Source organism: Malurus melanocephalus, unplaced genomic scaffold (assembly GCF_030028575.1).
Source record: "Malurus melanocephalus ecotype Western Australia unplaced genomic scaffold, MMel_1.1 scaffold_614, whole genome shotgun sequence".
NCBI lineage: Eukaryota > Metazoa > Chordata > Aves > Passeriformes > Maluridae > Malurus > Malurus melanocephalus.
In genome coordinates, this window is record NW_026623846.1 from 105,447 (window position 1) to 124,962 (window position 19,516).

The 19,516-nt window shown below is 41.3% G+C and overlaps 1 protein-coding gene across 1 annotated transcript in view; it reads right to left on the bottom strand.

Annotated features, from left to right (window-relative positions):
• Positions 1-19,516, bottom strand: part of LOC130583669 (sodium- and chloride-dependent GABA transporter 3) — an 85,860-nt gene that overhangs the window by 50,590 nt on the left and 15,754 nt on the right. Inside the window, exon 6 of the mRNA XM_057383189.1 lies at positions 13,805-13,937. Coding sequence (XP_057239172.1) covers positions 13,805-13,937 — 133 coding nt within the window. The remainder of the gene's footprint in view (positions 1-13,804; positions 13,938-19,516) is intronic.

Sequence of the window (19,516 nt, forward strand, 5' to 3'; positions counted from 1 at the left end):
ATACACAGTGCATATACACAGTTTGGTGACTGCTCTGAAGTGTTTTTTAAGGTTCACAAGTGAATCCACTCTAAACAAAGACATTAAACTGAACTAAAAACTGAGACTGCTGGAAATGTTTCATTAATGTTACCACGTTTTTGCTGTCGYGAAATGCCAAAAAGAAAAGCTTTTATCTATTTCATGGATAAATATCGATAGTAAACTCAACGCAGGGAAATCTCAGGAGCTCAGTGCCTCCTCCCAGTGTTTTCTCAGTCTCCAAAATGGTATTTTCCACGCTCAACACTAATCCTACRCTCACCAACTGTTTTCAGAGGAGTTGTGTTGATGAAAATAGTGAAAGCTGCAACCATCCCCAACAGAACGTGCCCAAGAATGTGCTCTCCATTTGTTAGAAAGAGTACTCCCCACATTGTTAACACRCTGTTACCACGCTGCTAATGCAAAAATTCCAACAGTTGTAAACACAGCAGTGCCCAAAATAACTCAGGGAGGCAGGGCAAGGTCTGGGATGGAATTCTCAAATGCTGAAAGTTGCACAGAACCTTTAGCAAAACGAGATCTCCAATTTGGCAAGCAGGCCGAGCTCTCCCATACAAAAGCAGCATCCTGTCGCTAAAATCACGGTGGTATTGTCCCTGGCACCTGGAATTTTGTTGGGGGTTGTTTTTTCTTTAAAAGCAGGGGATGGTTTGGGTTGGGTGGGGTTTTTACCCAAAAAAAGTCTATTGATTGAAGTTTATTATTTTATCTCCACCATAAATGGGCTGAGCAGTGAAATAATGGCATCCTATAACTATAATGTGATTTTTTTTTTGTGTCATAAAGAGGAAGAGCTGCCCTCTGGCTGTGGGCAGGGACAGGAGGGCCCCAGAGGTGGGGAGGAAGCAAACCTGAGCACCTTGGCTGAGCTCCTCACTGCCAGMCAAGTGTTTATGCAGAGCTCCCAGCAAGAAGGGAATTTGCAGAGCCACAAATATCTCCGAATTAAAGACTGCTATTTAATCAAGTAAAAGTCAACTTTAAAAATCAGTCAGGAAGGATTTTAAATATAAATTAGGACTAATTAATCAACTGAGGGTTGGGGGTTGTTTTCCATTTTGTAAAAGTCTTTAAAATGCTCAAGCTTTTACAAAACAAASGTGTTCCTTTCCAGAACTTTCCAGGATCTTCAGACCTCTCAATGCCACCTACTTTATCTTCATCCTCAATAAACCAGATTAATTATATTAATCATCCATAAACCAGATTAATTAATATTAATTACATATATACACAAAAGCCTGCATTTTGCTTTTAAAAAAAAGGTTTCATATGGGATGACTATTGCTCATGACAACCCCATTTCTGTGAAAATCATTTCCAGTGGGTCAGAATTATCCCACTTGAATTTCCATTGTGGAATTGATGTTACACAGGCAGAAATGGGGGACTAAACAGGCACTACATGGATTGGAATTTGTTGTAGGCAGATCTTCCAGCTCTCACTTAGGACCTGACATATCCTAAAAATGTTTAACCTGGGAAGCAGACAGAGATGCAAGAGTCACAACAGGGCAAGAGGGGATGCTTCAAAATGTGTGAGATCTTCAATGAGTTGGAATGAACTCAGCATTTTTGGCCAACTCCCTCTCCTGATCCAGGGGACAGGAAGGTTTATTTTGCCCTCTGACTCCTCCTGGAGAACATGAAACCAGGTTTCCTGGATGAGTGGTTGTCCTCATGGAATTATCAATTCCCTCAAATGATACATTTCCATGAATCAACATTTTCCAGTTAAATAAGGATTTACCAGAGCATTCCTTCTCCCCACCAGTTTAGATTCCTTTCCAGTCCTGCTTGATTTTCCTCACTTGTCTTTAAAAAACCCTCAAACAAACAAAAACACCACAAAAACACACACCCAAGTGAACACCAGCACTGAGGAAAAAGAGGCTGTTGGATGAAGTCTGGGAAGTGGATATGAGGCCATCACCCAAAAGGATTATAGGGGAGATTTTCCAGCCACAACTCCTTCAGGTGGCCTCAAAAGAAAAAATAAAGGGTGCCAGTCAGGAAAAATCAATGTGTCAACCAGACTCTGYTGTCACCATGCAGGCCTTGGCTGGCCAGGAGGTAAGGAGAGAATTAGGAGCTGCAGACAGCATTTGAGAAGTCATCAAAAAAATGCATAATATTTTAGATAAATGCAAATATTAAAAATATAAAACATAAAAAAAACGGGAGTAAGGATTTTCCCTAGAGCTTTGCACCAAAGCTGGTCACATTAGTGACACTTTCTTTGAAAAGCAGTCTATCAATCCTCCAAGCACTCAGCAGCTTTGTTAGTGGCCATCTCTAAACCTCTAAGTCAACTGTGCAGTTTTCTGGGCACCACAGAATTATTTAATCTTGGGCAATAAATGCTGRAGAAAAAATGATTTGTAAACAGGCAGAGATATCCCTACAGCACAGCCACACCTCTTCCTTCTTTTGACGGTTTTTGTAGTCACAAAACTGAAGGGAACAGAGCAGGTCAGACCCCAGCAGGGACTGCAGCATCCACAGGAGGGGCACTGGAGGGGCAGCTCCGAGCTCTGCTCCCTGGACAGGGAAGGGCTGGAGAGAGCCAGGCCAGGTTTGGGGTGGATTTTGGGAAAGGTTCTCCTGTCCCCAGAGGGTGCTGGCACTGCCCAGGCTCCCCAGGGAATGGTCCCAGAGCTCCAGGAGCGTTTGGACAGCGCTGCCAGGGATGCACAGGGGGGATTGTTGGGGGGTCTGGGCAGGGCTGGGGATGGATCAGTGATCCCTGTGTCCCTCCCCACCCAGGACATTCCACCATTCCATGAACTGCCTCCTCCCTTCCAACCCCAACCATTCAGTGATTCTGTCGGGCAGTGCAGGAGYTCTGTGGGATGACAGAGCTCATCATTCCTATCAAAAGCCGTATGTTTGTCTGCCCCAGGATGGCACCCCCTGTCCCTCACGCAGGCAGGAACACCAGCTCTGATCGCCATGGTGACAGCTGAGCACGGATCCACCTTCAAGCGTTTGCAACACTCCTCCTGTGCTAAACATCATCACAAAACTACAATAAACGGCCTTAGCACCCCAAAACCATCCTTATCATCGCCACCCTCATTGTGCACATTTCCCCTCCCTGTGGCTCTCCCTCTCCCCTCATGCCTCAGTCACACCTTGGCTTTTATTGGGTTTTTATTGCTCTGTCATTTCCCCGTTTGGCATCCCCTAAGGAGCTGCTCAATCACCTCGGGCTGACTGTAGGACAGCGATTTGACCCTGCCACAATTAATTAATGGGGGCTTTGAGCGGCTTTGAGAAAGAGAAGAAAAGGTGATGTGAGACATGGAAAAAATGAGAGGAATCACGATAAAAACCCGAGGCTGGAAGGCGGGGTGATTCGAGAGTGTGTGGCTGCCATAGATTGGTTTTTCTCTCTCAGGGAAGCGCTTTGATGTCTCAGCTGTGCCTGTGCTCATCCATCCCACCCTGATCCCAGCCTGAACAGCTCCAGGAGCAAGGGACACACAGACCAAACACAAAAACCCTCACTGACCTCAGCCACCCGAGCTCTCTCTCACGGCAATATTTCATACCCACAGGAAAAAACTCAGAATTTTTTATTACAGTTAATTAAGAGCAGTGTCTGACAYTTTCCACAACACAGCTCTCTACTAATTGTCTCAAGTGTCTGCTTTCTATGACACAATCAAGCTGACACGGGATRTTTGGAGTTTCTCCCTCTCTTTTTTGAACCACACAAGCTTTTTTCAGCAGCAGGAGTGAAGAGCAGGTGCATAGCAGCCCTGAGGATGGTTTGAGTTTACCAGCACTGCCAGGAGCTGCCTTTGCTGCTCCTGTGGTGATTTATTTAATTTGCCATTCCTGGGAGCGACTTTGGATCTGAGCCACGGGAGCTGGGGTGGGAGACAGAATTCAAGTTTGTAAATCTCCCAAGAGCAGCTTTGTAAACAGAAATTGTACTACAAAGCCATCTTCACATTGTAGATCAAGGCAGAAAAGCAGACTTTGCTGGCTGCAGGGGCAGSAATTTGGTTAAATATCACCTTGGCAGGTGGTGCCGGGGGATGGATACCCCAAACTGCCTCCAAACTGCAGGGAGGGAGGCAGTCCTGGAGCTGTACAGTACAAACTACMTGGTTGAGAATAGGGGATTTTAGCTCTCCTACTGCAGAAATGTGAAACTGGAGCAGCACTCGGAATGTCAGAGCTGTAAATGTTTGTGCATCCCAGCTGAGGGACCAGGGAGATGCTCTGTGTGTCCTTGCAGAAGAAAAGGTGCAAATAATATCCCAAATACACCAACCAAGATTCATCAAATGCCATATTCACTGCAATTTCTGTGCAGAAATTCTGTGCACACAGAGAGAGCAGGAGCTGGCAGCCACCCAGCTTTGGGAGGTGCAGCTTTGGAAAGCCCTCAGTCCCAAATGCCAGCCACAAGCAGCGCCATGCACATGAAGGGACAATATTTCAGCCCTGACAGGTGCATCAGGAGTGCCAATAAATGGGTCAGTTTAAATCTGGGCTCCTGTTGGAGGTTCTGCTGAAGGGATTTTGGTCACTGATTACAGGGGGGAGAAAGGTGGGAAGGAAGGGAAGGTTCTGTGAGAGGAGAAATGAACCATGAAGAGATCACACAGGAATAAATAATGGGAACTTGCACATTTCTCAAGTCATTTTATCGAGTCAGTGCATAYTTGATAACGGGCTAAAACTTCCTGGTGACCTCAATGGAAAAAATCACCCTGATTTGTAACTTTGAGCCAATTAGAGCATTTTTCCCACAGATATTCCTGCGTTAATCTGTGCCTTTGGGTTTCCCCTCAAGTTTGGCAGCAATTTCCTCTGCATATCACAGCTGGCCTTCCACCCTCTGCTCCTCCCTGTCCCTTCTGCTTTTTCATATCTCAGGTGACAGATCAGGTGATTTCTGTGCCCAAAACTTCTCACCCCTGCATGTGCCCTGAGCTGTTCCTGGGTGTGCTGAAACAGCATTCACTCTCATCAGCTGTGGAGCAGGGCTTAGATCCACCCTAAATATTCATTYAAAAGCAGATTTCCCCTGCTAAGGAGCAGCAGGGAAGGACTGAAATTGTAAAGATCTGATTTTGATTGAAGTTTACTATCTGACACTTTCCCCAGCTGTCAAACAGAAGGTCGGGAAAGTCACCAAGAAGCACAAAAATCTATTTTTTTTAACAAACCCGAGGTGTCCTTAAATGCTCAGAGCACAGGAGAAAAAAAAAAAAAAAAGTTTTGAAACCTCCCAGAGAGGAGGCGGAGAGCAGGAACTCTGCATGCATCTCATGAATGTTCTACTTTCCCCCTTTGAATACAGAGATCAGCCTTGGACACTGTGTTAAAGCCTCGCCATGAAGGGCCATTCTTTGCTCTTACTCCAGGCTAAAACAAAAGACACTTCAGGAGATACAATCCTTGCTGCCTAGTTCCTTTTCCTGGGCTCCTACAATGGGCCCTAGGTTTGTTGGGGTTTTTTTTTTTTCTGTTTTTTTTCTCTTCCACACATCTTTCCCTTTTTTTTTCATTTCTGTCCCTTTACTCCTTCTTTCTGCCTCATTGAATCCATTAAGGCCTTTATATAGCCTGCTATTGAGAAATAAATTTTCTTTGGGACTGGTGACTGAGTCTCAAGTGCTGGCAAGCGAGGCTTAACTCCTGAGGGGAGGGCAGGGAAACGGATGGGTAAAAGGTAGGAAAAGCCCATCTCTGAATTTGGGGGCTTCCAGCACTCTGGATACCTCACAGGGTCTTGCTGCTCAAGGAAAAGGAACAGCCTAATCCCAGAAATTTTCCTTCATGGATTAATCTTGATGCACTCAGTTCCCTTTCTGTTTGTATCTTCCAGCAGATCAGTATGTTCTCTTATTTCCCTAGGTTTAGGTCCACAGTGATTTTTGCATAACTGGAAATTAGAAGAGCTCAAGAAAGGTTTCTGACCTCAAGGGAGGCTGCCATGAGAGAGATGTAAAATTGGACCCTCAATTAACACAAAATTAGCTAAATTCAGAAAGACAAGTGCTGTTCACTGTCCATAGTGTGGGAGATGATTTCAAAGCCACTAAAGCCAGATTCAAATCAAAAGCACTGCAGTTCACCCCAGAGCCAGGACAAAAAATCCTTGGAAAGAAAGGAGGAAACCTTCAAAAGATGTAGTGCTGAGTGTGATATAAACAATTCACAAAATATAAAGAAATATGAGCTGGGAGAGTGTGGGRGGTGCAAAAATAATTCACTGTGTGTGGATAATGAAGTTTTCTGGGGTTGTACAGTGGTTTGAACATCTTAAACCATCCTGTGCTCCCCTGCCCTGCAAATCAGGTGGAGGAGGGAGCAGAATCATAAAAACAGAGCTAAGGGGGAACATGGGCARTTCAGCAGTGAGAGGGGACACCACACACAGCCAGCCAGAGCCTGAGAGCTCCCATTTTGTATTTTTAAGTTGTTCACAAAACTTTGGGGATTTTCCTCAACAGAAAAACTGAAAACAAATTTTAACCATGAATTAATCAGAGTTGCGGCCATTTGGGTTTTTNTGGAATAAACTCCCTGCAGCTCAGGTGCCTCTTTTATATTGAATTATTCAGTTTTATCAGAACTGCAGCCTGGGACAAGTGGTCCTCTGAGCCATCAACAGAAAAACTGAAAACAAATTTTAACCATGAATTAATCAGAGTTGCGGCCATTTGGGTTTTTGTTTTTTTTTTTTTTTAGGAGGGCACCATGCAGAGCTTGATTTGTTGGAATAAACTCCCTGCAGCTCAGGTGCCTCTTTTATATTGAATTATTCAGTTTTATCAGAACTGCAGCCTGGGACAAGTGGTCCTCTGAGCCATGAAGTGTAAAACCACAGAGTTCTCTACCTTTAGCTACACCTTGTTAAAATGTGGGGGTGAATGAAGTGTATTTTAGTGCATTTCATTGGCACCTCATTTATTCCTTACAAATGGCCCAGTTCTCAGTGACTGTTTCCTGCCCATCCCATTCACACATTAACAATAATGTCAAAACCCCCTTTCAGGACATTTTTCTTTGTTAATAGGATTCTGTGTCAAGATGTCCCRGGCAAACAGGCTGTACCTGCTCTCTTTCATCTCTGTTTTTTTGACRGATACCATTTTTGATAGATACCATTAATAAAGGCTTCCCAAAGTTTCCTGACRCTTGTCTGGCCCTGCACTGAGCTCAGTGAATCTGGGTGACTGGTGACACTAATTAACAGGTGAGGAGCAGCGCAGTTACAAAATTCATTTCAGAGAATCTCACAATTGTTAAGGTCAGAACAAACCTCCAAGGTCATCGMGGCCAGCCCTTGACCCAGCACTGCCAAACCCACTGCTGTCCCCAAGTGCCACATCCACCTCTTTTGAGCACTTCCAGGGATGGTGATTGAAGCTCTGCCCTGGGCAGTCTGCTCCARTGCCTGAKCACTTTTTCAGGGAAGARATTTTCCTCAATATCCAACACAAACCTCTCCTGCTGCTATTTGAGRCCATTTCCTCTYATCCTGYCYRTGWTCCCTGGGAGCAGAGCCTGACCCCACCTGGCWGCACCCTCYKGKWMYTTWMMRRRSMAWWAAGYYCCCCYTKRRSCYYCYTTTYYYMARGSYKRAMMWYCCCMRKYKSCYYMWKWARKTYMWYYTWAAMCTTCCTATTGATCACAGCTTTAAATGCACTCAGCAGCCTTTACAGGACTCTAACTTTTGCACATAAAGGTTAAATAAAACACTCAAACCAGAAAAAATATGGAAGTCTGAATGGARTCTAATCAATCTGGGCAAATATAACTTTTAAAGTCATATGGAGAACATTATGGGTTAAGGCAATTGGCACAATCACAGGAAAAAAAATTACATAAAACAAGAAATGATGCCCTCATTTGTACATTTCTACCCAAAGTTCTGCTTCCTTGTGGTGGCTACAGCAGCAGAGCAGCTCCTTTGGGAAAAGAAAGTTCTCTGCCTTGTTCTGATGTTTGTAACTTTTCCAGCACTGTCATGATAGAAAGGGAAATACTTTAATGAGCAATGCAGGTGACAAGGAAAATATCAGAGCCCCTCATCCTTTTGTGTTTATATTCAACAAATACACCACCAAGAAAGGTCATTCCTAAGGGTTTACAATGCTGAGCTGCAAACTGAACAGAACCTTTTAGAGATGCAGTGGATATCCAGTGATAAATGAGGGGAAAAGCCATAAAGGAGATCCTGTGCAATCATTAATCTGCTATTTCACGTTTTAACTCCCAGGATTATTTAATCGAGTACCTTAGACACTCGTGTTTGTGTACAGAGAGGAGCTACATCAGTGCTTTTCCTCGTGTGGCACAGCAAAACCTCCCAGCAGAGCTCTGGGCTGTGGTTAACAGAGGGAAAAGGGTAAAAAGTGACAGACAGAGCCCTGGTCTGTCAACAGCTTTRCAAAGTTGATCCTGATCTGAAAACCCAGATTTAGAGCAGCAGCCACAGCTTTTGGCTGTAATTGCCAGCCTCAGCTCAGGGTGTGCAGCATTCGTGCTGCCACCCTGGGAATTGCTGAGCCTCTGCTCTTGGGGCAGCTGAAGAGAGCACATCCTGACATCAGCATCAGGCTGAACTCCGGGGAGATCAGACCAAAGAGCAGGAAAGGATCACAACATTCACAAAGCAGAATCAGAGAGGAGAATATTCAGTGATTGTGGGATGTAGATTAGTTCCAGCAAAAGCTGAAGAATGGATTCCTGGGAGTTTTTCTCTCTTGCAGCTGGTTTTGCACAATGAGAAGGATTTCTTATCTCTCATTAACCAGTAACTAGTGGAGAAGTAAAAATCACTGTGCAAGAACTATTTGAGTTTAGGTCTGGCAAAAGAATATTTTCATGCTATTAACAAGAACCCACTCTAAAAGACCCAAAATGTATGAGAATTGGTCTTATTGCTCATACAATCAGTGTGATATTCTAATACTCAATAAAATCCTGGAGGCACAGAACAATGTTCTTTTAACACTTCCCATCAGTAAATGCTGGCTTGGTGTTGAGTCATGAAATGACAAAACCTCATCTATGGTTTGGCAAAAGCTGTTAATGTGCTGTGGGTGGGGTAAAATATTCTGATATCAATAAATTGAAAATCATAGGAAGACTATGGGTTTTTTTGATACTTTTGATTCAGCCCTTCCTCATCTACAGCACAGAAAGCTGAAGCACATCAATGGTGATTAGCTCTCATTCCCATTCCAGATGTCCAGACACGAAAGCTGCATTATTTTTGAGTCTATTAATTTGGATTATTAATATAGAAGTCTTTTCAAATCAGTTTGTGTGCATTAATAATTGGAGACATTCAAACCCATTCTCTGTAGTGACACAGATGATATAAAAACGGGTTTTGATCTGGGCTGGATAACAGAAATATAACAAGGTAATAAAAAATAATTTAATAACAAAATTAAATATTGGAATGAACTACATGTAGGAAATAATTGATTAATGACTCATATCATGAGGGAAATTWGGCACTCAGAGAGGTTTTCCCAAGCCATGAGAAATCTGTCTCCTTGGAGGGTTTTAAGATGCAGCCAAACACCAACAGCTCCAAGTTCAGTGTTGAACTTTCCTTAACCAAGAGGTTGGAGCAGAGACTTTCCAAGACCCCTCCCAATCTGCACAACTCAGTCATTCTGCACACCCAGGTCCCTGCCAGGGTTCAAAACAGGGATAACAGCACAAGGCAGGGATGTGCAGGTGCATCCCAAAAGGGAGACAGAGCAGGAGAAAAGACTTAAAATGCTTTTCTGTAACTGTGAGTGGAGCAGGCTCCTCCTTTCAAAAGGAATTGGGCACAAGTTGCTGCAAGTGAGACACAACTCTGAGCTCAGGGGAATGGTCTGTCTGCAACTCTCATGAAAATTAAAAAAAAAAAAAAAGAAAGGCAAATTATAAGCTTCTTCCTTCAGTAAGCAATTTAGGAAAAATTGATTAGCAGCTTCTAGTGCTGCTCTCTCAAAGTTTAGAGCACAAGGACATTTAGTTAAATTAATAAATGGATAATCAGGATCCATAAAAGAACTGGTTTCCTGGTACCTGAATATTTCATTAATGAAACATAAAGATCAAAAAATTAGGAAGACACAGCAACTCTGCATACATTATAGAAAAAMTCAGATTTGTCCTAAAAAATCAGAAGTATTTTGGAAAAATCRGATACTAAACCAAGCCTAATGATTAGAGACTGGAATGATATTAAATTGTCTAAAAAATTAACTTTCTTCAGTCTTTTAGGCAGTTCTTGCATCATCTTGGGAAGCATTTGATCTCAGCTTCTGAGAACACTTCTCCATGAGATGGAGATCAGACATGATCTCAGCAAGGTGCAAAACACACATCACATTCTGGGAACATTGCACTGGCACACTTTTATCCTCCTGATTTGAAGTTTCTCATTGAAAGACCCTGCATTTGGCACATGTGCAACATTTAAAGTGTGAAAGCTGGAGCACAAATATCCTCAGATCTGAGATTGGATCGTTAAGGGCAAGAAAAGCTTTGATAATTAAGGACAAGAACCTCTGAAAGGGCACAAATGTRTTTCACCTGAGAGCTGCCAGAATCACCTGACTTCATTCTGCTGTTTCACATCTGCAGGAATGGAAAATGGAAATGCTTTGTGAGAAAGTGATGAATTTCAAGAACAGTAATGGAAAAGTTTGGAACATCCTGTTAACAGGGTAATAAGCACTTCCTCTGGAGTTTAACTTTATGTTAGTCTTAATATATTTAATATCTTAAAATATTAAATATTCATGATCTGTGGTAGTGGTGGTTGGAGAATGATGGGGTTATTTCATAACAGCTTTTAAGGCTTGGGTTCTTTTTTCACCATGCATTAGAATGCAGAGTTAAAAAMGAGGAAAAAGGTAAAGCAACCTCCTGAATATTTCACAAAGCACAAATGTGTGGAGATGCAGCCTCTCCTCACCTTCTCCRTTTCACCTCTGTTTCYCSTGTCCTCCTTCYCTCYACCATCCTGTCCCACAGACACCTCCCTTTGAAACACTTTCAAAGGTGATAAAACTTTAAGAAGATTTTTGCTTTGAATAAATGTGGATTTTTTTTCATTGAAATGATTCAATCCAATTAAAGTATATCATAAATTTAACAGGGTGTTATATTATTACAATAAAGAATCCGGAAGTCAATTTTAAATGTTTCCTGGAAATGAGTGTATAATAAATTCAAYTTAGTGGGAAGGCCTAAAGTGGATGAGCTAAAATATGAATTTTAGAAATGGCATTATATCAGAAATGGAAGTTGCAGCCCATAAATCTGCTGTATTTTAGAACATTTAATCTCTTCATAACATCCCCAACACCTGAGTGTTGCCTTTGGTTTTATCTGGGAAGATTGCTGCTTTGGGAAGGCAATGGCATGGCCCAGATTTCCAGGGATTAGGCTGTAAAAAGTGGCAAGTGGAAGAATATTAAAATCATTAAATGCATCTAAATAGTAAATTTATGCCCAGGGGAAAAAGCCTGCAGCACAGGAGCAGATCTGGAAGCAGAAATCACCAATATTGGCGATGACAGATCCCTGCTGAGGGCAGTGGACCCTCTGGAAAGGCAGAGAGAGGATGGACACCCCAGTGCCCATGTGGGAATCACCAGGCTGCTTCCTCAGGGAACAGGAAACACAACTGCTGCTCATGGCAGACTGATTGAAATAGTRCAAATATTGCTGAGTCTACCTCTTCCAGAACCCTGATTAAAATGTTTTAAACCTGAAACCAACAAAGCTGAATATTGTGCATTAATTCCATTTTCTTTGCACCCCTCTTGCAAGACTATGAGTTATTTGTGCTTGTTGAAAAGTTTTATCATCCCATTTCACGTGGCCAAGACAGGCTGTTTGTTCTCAGGCTGACCTCATCACAGAGGTGGTTATCACAATCCCACTGAAATAAAATCAGACAATTTATTCCACCTACCTAAAGCTGAGGGTTTAGCTAAGCTATCAGAGAAAGAAAGGAACAAGGTCAGACAGGTTAACCGCTTTCAAAGCACAAGATCTGTTTCTGGGGAGATGCTATAAACTGCAAGAAGGGAAGAACAATAGAACAATAAATTCTGAATGTGAACCAGAGAAATGTAGAAAAAATCCTTTCCAAAATCCTTTCCAAAATCCCYMCAGCCCTTCCCGTGAGGTTCTCTCGCAGCGCGGTTTCGGTGCGTGCCGCGGGCCCAGCCTCGCGTGCGGGCACACAGGCGCAGCCACYGAGCCTCCCTGCAGCCCTGGGTCACATTCAGCCACGCTAGAATAGGTTCCCATCCTCAGATATTCCCTCTGATGGACAGAAAAAAGATCAGCTTTGCTCAGTTCCATTGCTTCCCTGGCAGCTGCAGCYGCTCAGACAAGTCCAAAGCACTCGWKCACCTCCCTGGAGTGCCTCCATCAAAAACACGGGGACATTCATCTTGTCAGTCCCTTGGATCATTTCTGCTCCTCCATACTTCTCTCTTTAGGACTTTTCCCCTGCTCTCTCTCTCCTCTAAACTATTCATTCTCATCCCCATCCCTAGACAGTSTTTCTCAGCACTTTTCCTGCAGTGACTCGATAAAAGCAGGGCTGCAGGAATCTCTGTGTGTGTGTGTGCAAAGACCTGAATGGAAAATGCAGCACCAGATTGACTGACACACTTGGCAAATACACACAGAACCAGCAATTAGCTACAGCCAAAATATTGATGGGATGAAACATGGGTGTAGATGACACAGCTGAAAAAATTCACTCTGGCATTTTCTAAATTAAAAAAAMMMCAACCATTACATTTCAAATATTTCATTTAGAAACAGAGGCTACCAAAACACAAACAAAGAAAAACCCCAACCACAACCCAAACTGCGTAAGAAACAATTGAAAATTAGATGTTTCAACCCACCAGTTTTTTTTTTTTTTCCTGGTTTCCTTTAGTTCCAATATGAGTAACTCGTGCTTTTTTTAGATCCTCCCTCCAGATCTGTGGCTCTTTTCCTCTCTCTGTGTAGTTGATTATTCATAGATTCTACTCAGAGCTKTCTCTGATACTACTCCAGGGGCAGCCTCTCCCTCACCCCATGGCTCYCTCTCCCTGCTCCCRCTATTGAGTGGCATTCACTGAAAAAACACTAAATATTTGTATTTTTCTCCATAATAAGTCCATCTTGGCCCCTCGTTGAGTGCTTTCATTATTTCTACTTTTGGTTTTCCATCTGTATTTCTAAATTCTCTCTTTACGTTCACTGAAACTCTCAGTGACTCTCATGAGGGACTGAGAGTTTTGACTCCTGTCAGTTTGGGGCAAAATCCAGATTTTGCAGGATTTGTGCACAGAAATCAACACCCAGTTCTGGTTTCATAGTTCAAGGCCTGGCCAGTAATAATTATTGCTAAATTAACAAAAATAAAACAAAATTAACAAAAAATAAAACAAAAAATAAAAATAAGTAAATAAAATAGAACAAAATAAATCTAGCTTCACCAAACAGAATTAGGGAAAAAGCAAATCATGAAACCAAGAGGAAAAAAAAATGCAAAGTACAGCCAGCTGTTAATTACAATTAATTTTGCCATTTATCCACCCACAAATACAGTTACAGCAATGCATAATGCATGTGCGAGTCTCCAGTTGTGATGGAAATAAATATTATTATTTATATTTATAATAAAATATAAATAATATAAATAGATGATAAAAATGAATAGCACACATCACATGCAAGYTGCTGCCCAGAGCTGCAGCCTCACCTTCCCAGTGGACTTGGTCCCTTTCCAGATGCAGAAGTAGCAGATAGTCCAAGCAGCCAGGAGGCACAGGGCGAGCTCCCAGCGCAGATTCCCAATGTGCTCRATCCCATCAGAAATTGCCAGCACCCTTCGTCTTTTGGGRRAAAAAAAAARRAARRARGGRAAAAAATTATAATATTGGAATAAACCAGCATTGTGTATGAAGCTAAATGGGATAAAACTAAATTAATTACAAAAAAAATATGGTAGTGTTGAAGAAAAYCAGCACTACCTCTAAAAGAATGGGGTAAAACTAAATTAATTTAAAAAAAAAAAAAGATTACAATATTGAAGAAAGATAGCATTACTGATGAAACACTGGGATAAAATCAAGTTATTTTGAATCAAGGGCTCCTCATTTCTGGCTACTGAAAATGCCCTGTGCGAAGGTAAAAAGAAGACAAAGGAAAAATCCAGGATATTTCCAGTGTTTTGTMTCTGATTATAAATGAACAAATGTGTCACTTTTCCAGGTAAGGGAAAAAATTTAATTTTTAAAGAGCTTTTCTCTTTAAAGTCAAAGAAAAAAGAGTTTCAATTAGTTACCAACACATATGAGCCTAAAATAAAACCTCATTATTTTTTTTTTAATTTTATTGGGTTTTCAAGAAAAAAAAAATCTAACCTTTATTATTACCTTTTAACCTTTATTCTCATGAATTTCCTTTTGTAACTGGAGCTGTAATATTAAAATACTTCTTTTCAAAACCTCAACATTTTGAAGCAACTTAAAGCTCTAGATGCACACATACGGATACTCACATAAAATTTTGTAACACTTAACTTGGCATAAACCATCCTGAGCAAAAATTTGGACTCTATTTTCCAAGTTAATATAGATTATAACAACCTCAGGTACCTTAAACTTGCACTACTGAATTAAAYAGTTTAAAATCATATCAYAGTCTATGTTTTATATAAATATGCACAGCGGTATAGAGATAATTTAATTACATTTTAGTAGAAAGGTTAAGTATTCAGTTTAAAGCATGCAAGTTAACGCTATAAAATACTTTTTCCTTTTGCATTTGGTTCAGTTATTGGCCCAGGCAATAAATTCAGGGATATGAGGTCTGATCCAGTGATTCCTGACAGGAAATAAAAGGTGGGAGGGTCTGCTGTGGCCAGCAGCAGGTGAGGATGAAAGGAAATTTCTTCGTGGTGGGAAAATGAAAGCATTGAACTCTTAGGTGCACATGCCCATAAATAAATCCAAATAGCCATTAAAAACCTGATTTGATTAAAACAGAAGGAAATGTTTTCATCATTATTTTACRGTGGACAGATGTGCAGCATCTGGGCAGGTTTCACACCCCCAAAGCTGCAGCCACTCACAACAGGTGTGCTCAAAGTTCCCTCTGGAGCTGGGGAAGGACAGAATTAACAGAGTAAAGAAAAATCTGTTAAAAACCCCAAATCCTGAAGCTCAGGGTTCATCTCCTTAATTTCCAATTAATACAAAGGTAGATATTCCCAGTCAAAAAAAAAAAAAGATATTCCCAGAAAAAAAAAAAAAAAAAAAAAAAAAAAAAAAAAAAAAAAAAAAAAAAGTGGTAGGGGGCTAACACAAACTTTTTAAAATGTTATCTGCTTAAACGTAAAATTGCCTTCACTTCATCCACATTTCCTCCTCATCCAGGAACTAGTTTTATTCTTCAAGTCTTTATTCTTCAAAACTTTCTCCTCCAAATCTACCACCAGATAATTTGGGAGAGAAGTGATCCAGCATGGARCACCCTCAGTTAGCCCAGACCTGGAGTTCTGTCATCCAAATGCATCAAACTGAAGAGGTGGCTTTTAATGAARGATTATTTTAATCAAGAAGAGGAAGAACATATTTGATACCTGCAGTTTGGAATTGCAAACAACATCACTGAGCCATAATTACACAGAGAGGCTGATGAAATAMATCGTTAAAATTAAAGTTCTTCTAAGCTATTTGACAGATGATTGGAATTTTACTTAGGATAAAGTCCATCCTCCTTGCAAATTCTCATTCAAAGCCCAAAAGAAATCCTTAAATTCTTAGATCACCCAGAATAGGAAATAATGGCAAAAGAACCAGGACAAAAATTGGCATAATGTGATAAAAAGGGGGAATAAATAATATAGGACAACAAGTAATAAAAGGCCTTTTAAAATAACACATTTTTAAGACAAAAAGATTTATGTTTGGGCCACAATAATTGTGAAATGGAAACCTTTTCCATTCAGCTTTATGTCARCTGTAAAATAATGATGAAAAAAAATCCTTCTGTTTTAATCAAACCAGTTTTTTTATGGCTGTGTGGATTTATTTATGGACATGTGCACCTACACATGAGTAAGGTTTCTTTTCCAGAGTGGGTGTGTCAGTCACTTCAATTCCTGCACTRTTCTTCCCTATCAGCAAAACGACTTCATAAATAAATGTTAATACTCTCTCATGATTAAAATGTTTCAAACACCAAAAGACGTTTTTGCCTTGAGCATATCATTTTCAGTGAAAGCTTGAGATGAAGATTTTTAAAAGCAACCAATTTCTGGGAGCAGAAATCAGAGCTCAGAGTTTTCTGGATGTTCTGGTGAGTCCCAAAGAGCAGGGACACCTCCTTCACCCTCGCAGAGTAATGAGTGTCATAGAAAGCAAATGGCAAATTAACGGGCTCAACACAATTATCCCTGTGTTCCCATTTCTAAAGGACAGTGGTGCCAATCAAGGGGAACTGTTAGCACCAAAATGAGCATTAATTCCCCTGAAGTGCTGTAAATTGATATTTCCTTTGTTGCAGCAGAACAAAGGGTTGGTGTTTCCCTCAGAAAGGGAGCAGCAACAAGTCCAGACCTTGTAATTAAACTGTACCCTCCAATGTGTGCAAAGAATGGATCCAAGGAGGGGAAATCCTGCCCAGGGCCAGCATGGATTTCCTCAGCAGGGACAGCACGGCTCTGCCTGAGGACAAACCTAAATTCTACTGCTGGAACATCTGGAACAGCAGCAGTGGATGAAGGTTTGGAAGGGAGGGAGCAATCAGAATATGAAATTCTTCTCACCAAGCCACAGGTCARTCAAATCTACCCCTTTTCTTTTATTATTAAACTGAAATAATTGAAAAACGTGGAGCATTTAAAAAATATATGATCTTTCCCTTCAACCAAGAAGTGAGGTTGATGTACCCAGGAGTCAGATCACAGCTMTGTGCTCCTCAGCAGTGCAGCTTCTATTTAAAAGCTGCCATGACCTTACRTAAATCACTGACAACTGAAAAAATAGCTAGTGGAGCTTCCTCTAGGCCTTCCTCCTCTTCTCTTACCTGTGAGTGCCCTCACTGCACTCCTGAACATGTCATGCACAGCAGAAAGAACCAAGCAGCAAAAGCAGCATTGAATGTCCTCCTCTGGTTTGAAATAGCAAACTTTGAAGAAAAATTCTATAGTGAATCTACAGTTCAGCTGCTTTGCATCATACTTGGATGAAAAGAAATAAATAGTTTTGTCCTTATGTATATCAAGACTAATTAAAGCTGAGCATCCTTAAAATCCCCTTAATTAAATGAGAAGTAGCTTAACAKACATTTCTCTTGAAATGTCTTGATTTTTCTCACTAGAATCCACCACTGCTACTTGTTTATTTGAAGAAATGAAAAATATCAACAACATTTTTTGATAGAGAAAAGCCTAGGAATCCAGAATAGTGCTGTAGCTGGAAGTACAGCTGCAGGTAACCATTTGAATTACCCCAGAACATACAACCCCTGCTTAGTCCAAGCCACTTGAAGTGGGATTTGCTGGCAACAATTTAGGATTGTGTGAAACTTTGCTGTGARAAAGGTTTGTCCTGCACTGAAGACACAAATCATTAATTACTGTTGGATCTCATTGAAAACAGAAATTGATGAGAGTTTAGAAATATTGATTGTGGGGACTGAGCTTGTTTTGTTGTTGTAGTTGCTGTTGTRTAAAAATACTCAGCAGCTCAGCCCCTTGAACCACCTCAGAGCCTGGGAGAGAAGCCAAGGGATTGGTGGCCTTTGAGCATCTTGAGCAGAATATTGAGGGAAACAAACTCCACTGCCACTGGGCTGAGTTTGGAATTAAAGGTTAATTCAAACCAGGGCAAGGTTTGAACTCAGTAGCAGCACAGTATTAATTCTACCCAGGATACCTTGRTTGTAAGGAGAATTTGAAACCCCAGCCAGAGTGGCTTTGTGATGTGTCTCACGCTGTGCTTGAATGTTTCACTGCCTCTGGAAACACACATTTAAATTTTATTGTTATTGAAATGTTCTTGAAGATTCTTACTTTTCTTCCAATGCATAACATGGAATAAAACTGATGAAAGTTACAGGAATCTAATGAATAAAAGATAAATTTGGGTGGAATAATAGGGCACATCTCCAAAGCGGGCTGTCAGAAGTGCTGAGTTTTGGTCACAAGGGTCTGTGCAGTTGGACTAAACAAAATCATGACAAAATCATTATAGTGTAGATWTATTCTGCTTAGAGTGTTAAATATTGTAAGCCTGGCTTAAGTTTCACTTGCATCTAAATATAAATGTGGATTGAAAAAAAAAATAAAATGGAAAAGTCAGAAGGATATAACGAAAAATTTCAGCCTATTTTCAGTACGTAAAAAAATAAACCCAGCAAGAAACTAGATATCACACAAGGACCTTGTGCTCCCTACCTGCCAGGGACACCCTGKTGCCAAGGGTTACCTCTGTTCTCTCAATTAATATCGATGCACATGCATCCCCTGCAAAATTTACACAGATAAAACCCCACTGGAAAGGATTTCAGCAACTCTTAGATACTTGCTGAAAATGGGGTTAATTTGTTTGAGAAAGCACTAAAGCACCTTTCARTTTGGTGGCTCAGTACATCTGAGAGGAAGAGGGGCCCGTCCATTGTTGGGATTGCTGGAGAGGGGAATATTGTGACATAACTGCTGAATGCAACCTTTCCACCCCAATTCGAAAACAAACATTCTGAAAGCATGAACACTATTGGCTGTGGGAGCACTGGATTTTCCTGGGAAAGAACGTCTTTGATGGAGTGTTCCAGTGTGAGGAGCTGGACCAGGCTCTTGAATAGAAAGAGGATTAACAGTTGCCAGCACATTGTTGAGGGCAATGTTGAGAGCAATGTCCTGGGGTGGTTCTTGCATYATGTCACGATTTGGGAAGCTCAAGAACAGATTCAATCTATTTGAGGAAGGTCCCTTCAYGCTCCTGCTTTGATTTGGAGCCGTTTCCAAGGTGCTTTGCTTTAGCAAACCCCACAACAAACAATACCCAGAGAGAGGAGCCTCTTGGGGCCCCTCACCCACCAGGATGTGTCCAGCCAGGACCGCAGGTGGCAAAGCTCCCTTTTACTCTGAGCATTCTGGGGAATGAAAGGACAACAAAATGATGCCACAGTGCACCAGTGCACAGTGCCTTGCTTATTTTCTATTTTGGAACTCTTCTTTCATGCCTGCAGTTGTCAAAGCCAGTCCATATYTACCTTGTGAACCTCGTCCCTCGGCTCCCTGTTTAAAAAGCTCCAGTAACACCCTGGAGTGCCAGTGCTGCACACATTTCCCTTCACTTTAGGAGAAAAGCATTAACATCTGTTAGACATCCTCTATTTCTCTGAAAGTGAAWTGAAGTTTCTGTMTAAAGACATGTTTTCTAAACTGARAATTTTTCTCTCA